This window comes from Tupaia chinensis, unplaced genomic scaffold (assembly GCF_000334495.1).
Source record: "Tupaia chinensis unplaced genomic scaffold, TupChi_1.0 Scaffold000275_1, whole genome shotgun sequence".
NCBI lineage: Eukaryota > Metazoa > Chordata > Mammalia > Scandentia > Tupaiidae > Tupaia > Tupaia belangeri.
The window spans coordinates 1208815-1214196 of record NW_006159757.1 but is presented as its reverse complement, the minus strand read 5'-3'; the positions used below and the strand labels follow the sequence as shown (position 1 = coordinate 1214196).

Sequence of the window (5382 nt, the reverse complement as noted above, 5' to 3'; positions counted from 1 at the left end):
GGGTATCCCATCAGACTAACAGCAGATCTCTCATCAGAAACAATGCGAGCGAGGAAAGAATGGGAAAATATATTCAAAGTATTAAGGGAAAAGCAATTTCAACCGAGAATTCTGTACCCAGCAAGGTTATCGTTCATTTGGGAAGAAAAGACAAGAACATTCCAAGATAAACAAAACTTGAAAGAATTTACCAGCACCAGACCAGATCTCCAAGAAGTTCTTAAGGGAGTGCTATGTCAGTAAAATTAAATGCAGACACACAGAAATAAGAGTTGAAAAACTAAGAAAATGGGCAACTTATTTGTAGGGACAAAGTCTGGAGTTGAGTATTATATCCCAGAGTTCAATCTGGAAGATCGTACCTCAACAGTAACAGAAGAAAGATTAAGTACATGAGTCTGAACTGATGAAACAGCACTCTGTGAATTGACTAAGATACTGCTGCTTTTCTTCTAAGCTTTGTTGTCCGGTTTTAAGGATTTTTATCCTGTCTTGAGCTGTCAATAGATTCATGTACCTACTATTTGAACAAAATACTAACCTGTTTCTAGGCTTCAAGTTTCGAAGAATATCTTTTTAAAAAATGTATTACTGATAGAGTGCATGTATGCACACATGCGTATGCAAGACAGAGGGAAAACACCTTCCACAGAGCTTGGTCTGTTGCATTCCCTCTCCTCTAGGCCTCCATCCCATCAGGATCCTGGGCACATCCACTTGTACCTGACATGTTTTCAAATCCTCTTGGCTAGGGACTCGAACTGCAGTTGGCATGTAGCTTCCAGCTCTGCAGTCTGACTCAGCACTGACTGTGCTGTAGAGGCTTGGCCATGAAGATTACTTTTTTAGTAAAAGAGAGTATAGACCTGTGTTTGTTCTTACTTTATACTTATTTTTTTCTCTCTGTATTGTAGGGGAAGGTGTGGCTAATTGACTTTAATCCATTTGGTGAAGTCACAGACTCACTCCTGTTTACTTGGGAAGAACTAATATCAGGAAGAAACTTAAAAGGTGATTTTAGTGAAGGAGATGCTCAGGAACAGGTAAGGCATGTTAAAAAAAAGTTAGAATGAAAATTTTTACTCTACTGTGTAGTTGTTTGCTTGATATGGAAGGAGGTAGCGACCTGGGCCCTTAGAAAGTACATAGTCTGACTCAGATTTACTAATACTGGTAGAACAGCCCTAATCCAAAAATCCAAACCTGAAATGCTTAAAAATCCAAAACCTTTCTGGTGCCAACATGATGCACAAGTGGAAAATTCCACACCTGACCTAATGTGATGTGTCATGGTCTAAACAAAATGCTGTATAAATTACCTTTAGGGAATATATCAAAGGTGTATTTGAAAATTCAATGAATTTTGTGTTTAGACTCCAATCCTGTCACCAAGATAACTTATTTTACATATATATATATATGCAAATATTCCAAAATCAGAAAAGATCCAAAATTCAAAAATGTTTCTGAGAATTTTGAGTAAGGAATACTCAACCTGCAGTTACAATGAAAAATTTTTAACACAGATATTAGTTTAAATATGAGGGACACAATTATTGGATAGAAACAATTCATATGCTATTAACTCTGTGATCCAAATACTTTATTTATTCATTGTTACTAAATGTTAGCAGTGAGGGAGATGACAAAAGGGAAACAGGAACTGGCTCCTGCTTCTTTCTACAGCATCACCTCCTGCCTATCTTCCCAGTGCTCAGGCCCAAGAGACCTGTCAGACCCAAGAGACCTGGCCTTCCTGCTGTTCCACAAACCTACAAAGCCACATCTTGGCTTAAGGTTTTTGCATTAGTTGTTTCCATGGCCTTCAAATAGAGCACTATTCCTGGAGTCTCACAAGGCTGCCGTCATCACTTTTTTCAGTTCTTAGCTATAGTTTCACCTCTTTAGTCAGGTCTTAGCCTGGCTACTCCCTAAAGTGGTCTACGTTGTTATCCTTTTATCTTAGCGCTCTGTTTTTTATTTTCATAACACTTTTCCTATCTGAAATGATCTTGTCAATTTACTTCTTTACTTGCTCATTGTCTATCTCCAGTCTTTTTTATCAGTTTATCTCCCATGCATAGAAGAAGATGAACACAAAATAGACATCTATAACTCTTTATCAGGTGATGATCTGTCGTAAGATGGAGCCTACTTCCTGATCCATGCAAATTCCCAGCCTGTTCCCCCTGTTAGACACCATCCATCCTCACCTAGATATCTGCCACAGGGAAGGCCAAAATCAAGGTCTTTCTCTCTGAAATTCCTTGTTTTTTTTCCTTTTTAGTTTGCTACAGGTTGTGCGTGCTCACCAGAGAGAGACAAGGAAATGGAGTGAAAAATAACTCCCCAGGGAGCGATGGCCACTGTTCCTTCTCCTCCATTCTCTTGAGATTTTGGACACACATGGACACACACCTGGTGTATTTTTCAAGCTGCCAGGCCCGAGACCTGAACTGCACAGTTGGCTATGTGGGATCCAGTTGCCTTAATCTCCATGTCACTGACTGGCCTGTGTCTCTGAATTTCTTTTTGGTACAAAGAAACATGTAAATATATGTAAGGCTTTAAGCAAGGACATTTAAAAATGTAAAGACTTGATAAATGGCGCTTGAATTTGCAGTTTTACATAGATATGACGGAGAGACATAGTGTAATAAATGACCTAAGAGAAGTACAAAAGTGTTAAGGAATTCAAAGCACTCATTTGTCTCACTGTTAACTATTCTCTAAGACAGAACTTCCCAACTGTACATGTATAGCAGATAGTAATATTTATAGAGCATTCTTGTCTAAACGAGATTGCTAGAAGCCAGAGATAATTGGGCCTGGGTCCTGGACCATTTAGGAGCTGAAGTGTTCCATAACTTGTGACCAGCCACTGGTGTGGTGGTTAAGATAGCTGGTTTCCACATGACTGACTGCACAGTTCAAGTCCTGGACCTGGTAGCTTGAGAAACATGCTGGGTACCTGGCATGTGTGCCCAAAATTCAGAGAGGAGAATGGGGAAGGGGTTGCAGTGTGGCCATCCCCCGAGGGGAGTGCTTCCTCACTTTCATGCATGTGCTCTCTTTCTGTTTATTTCTCTCTGGATATGCATGCACTCTATAGGAAATTGGGGAACAATAAAAAAAGGGAGAGATCCATAACCCATTTGCAGCTTGCACAGCTACATACTGCTAGCATCTAGGGATTGACCTAGCTCTCCACGAGAGAAGTTGTTTTAAGAGAGCTCTCCAAGAGAGAAGTTGCTTAAATAAATATAAGATGCCTTGTATGTATTTCCTGATGTATATATAGAATTAAATAAAAACCTTGGGTGCTTTCTTTTACTTTAGGATCTTATTTCATCCTTATCTATGCAGAAGAGAATATATAGTTGAAATTGTTAGCTGGATTCTTTTTCAGTTGAGAGAATAGACCCGAAAAAACAACTATTCATAGGCTTTCTTTTTTCTTTGTAAAGGATTCTCCAGCTTTCCGCTGCACAAACAGTGAAGCTACAGTTCAACCCAGCCCCTATCTGAGTTACCGACTGCCCAAGGATTTTGTGGACCTCTCTACTGGGGAAGACGCTCACAAACTAATAGATTTTCTTAAACTGGTAAAGTATACGTGTATTTCATATGCTGGTCATCTTTTCACTGTTTTTTTAGATTTGCTTTTTAATATTTCATTTTAGTGTTATGCCACCTAGATTTTTTTAATAATTATGAATTCAAGGAACAAAATTTCTGAGTTAGATAAATTTTGTAATAATATATGAGATGTGAGCTGAAGGAATACTTTATTGATTAGAATGATAGAAACTGTTTGTACAGGCTTTGCTTGTATAGGCTTTTTGCAAAAGTTTTATAATCCTCCTAGCTGAAAAAGTGAGTATATTGGTATAGAGTTACAAGGAGCTCAAATATCTACTGTGGTTACTTAAGGAGGAGTGTGAATATTTGTATTTCTGTTAGTGTGTCCATGTAGAATATCTATATGGATGGAAGAAAGAGAAAAGAATATTCAAATTTTTTTTTTCTTTTTTTTGGAAAGAGAGATTTTTGCTACAGGGTGTGTGTACTCACGGAGAGACACAGAGAAAAAGAGAAACAGAAAGCGAGAAATCACTTCCTGGGGGGGATGGCCACACTGCAATCCCTTCTCCTCTATTCTCCTCTCAGGAGTTTGGGCACACACCCATGTGCGACTGGCATGTCTTTGAAGCCACCAGGTCCATCACTCAAAACATGGTCGACTACGTAGGAGTCCAGCAATGTAACCATGATGCCATCTGCTGGTCCTGAGAATATTCAAATCTTTTTTTTTTTTGAGAGGTTTTTTTTCTTTGCTATAGGGTGCGTGCGCTCACCAGAGAGACAGAGACAGAAAAACAGAAAGCGAGAAAACACCCCCCGGGGGGATGGCCACGCCGTAATCTCTTCTCCTCCATTCTCCTCTTGGGATCCTGGGCAAGCACGCACACGCGCCCAGTGCGAGTCCAAGCCACCAGGTCTGAGACGCGAACTGAGGTCGACCACATGGGAATCCAGCGACATAGCCATTATGCTAACTGCTAGTTACCTGAGAATATTCAAATCTTGAGGATAATTTGCTAGGAGCCCAAGTGGCAAAGTTATCAAATTAGTTAAGGCATGGCTTTCCATGATAAGTTTCAGCCACATTTTCTGCCATAGCCTGTAGAAAATTATAAATTGCTGAACAGCAATGGAATTGTGGATGAGCAAATATCTCAATTATAATGTGTTATTTTAACATACTCTTGGGTTTTTTTGACAGAAAAGAAATCAGCAAGAGGATGACTGAGTAGCCTGCTAGAGTTCAAGACTGAGTTAAAGAGGGAGCCAATGCTACTTTAGGAGGCTGCACATAGGCCACAACTTCCTATTAACCCTAACGAGTGGGGGTGGGGGCAGGCAGTGTGGAAACCAATAGCTTTTATATCAATGTATGCTCACCTGGAACAATGTGGAGGGACTTTGCTACTTGTAAAAATAACATAATAAATAGATCTTGAACATAGGGAACCATACTGTTCTGATAATAAAATGCTTTCTATGAAATACCTTGCTCCCTTGGCTCAGTCTATTTGGATTTATCTGTATTTCTTGTGCCAGTATTTTAATGCCTATCATAGAAATGGGCAAATTGTTATACGGAAATGGATTCTTATTCATTACTTTTTCATTAAAAAAAAAATAGAACCTTAGGCCCAGCTGCAGTGGCAGAGCTGGTAGGGTGCTGTTGAGTGAGGCTGGGACCACATGGGAGGCCCATGTTCAAATTCCAGATCTGCTTGAATGGGCCAGACATGGTGGTGCACATGTGCCCTATGACAGAACCTAAGAAGGAAGGAAGGGAGGGAGGGAGGGAGG

General features: G+C 39.9%; 1 protein-coding gene across 1 annotated transcript in view; it reads left to right on the top strand.

Moving 5' to 3' along the window:
• The window catches only part of CDC123 (cell division cycle 123), a 56677-nt gene extending 51605 nt beyond the window's left edge, over positions 1-5072 (top strand). The window contains exons 11-13 of the mRNA XM_006150008.3: positions 915-1043; positions 3468-3605; positions 4787-5072. Coding sequence (XP_006150070.1) covers positions 915-1043; positions 3468-3605; positions 4787-4813 — 294 coding nt within the window. The 3' untranslated portion in view covers positions 4814-5072. The remainder of the gene's footprint in view (positions 1-914; positions 1044-3467; positions 3606-4786) is intronic.
• Positions 5073-5382: the final 310 nt, after the last annotated feature.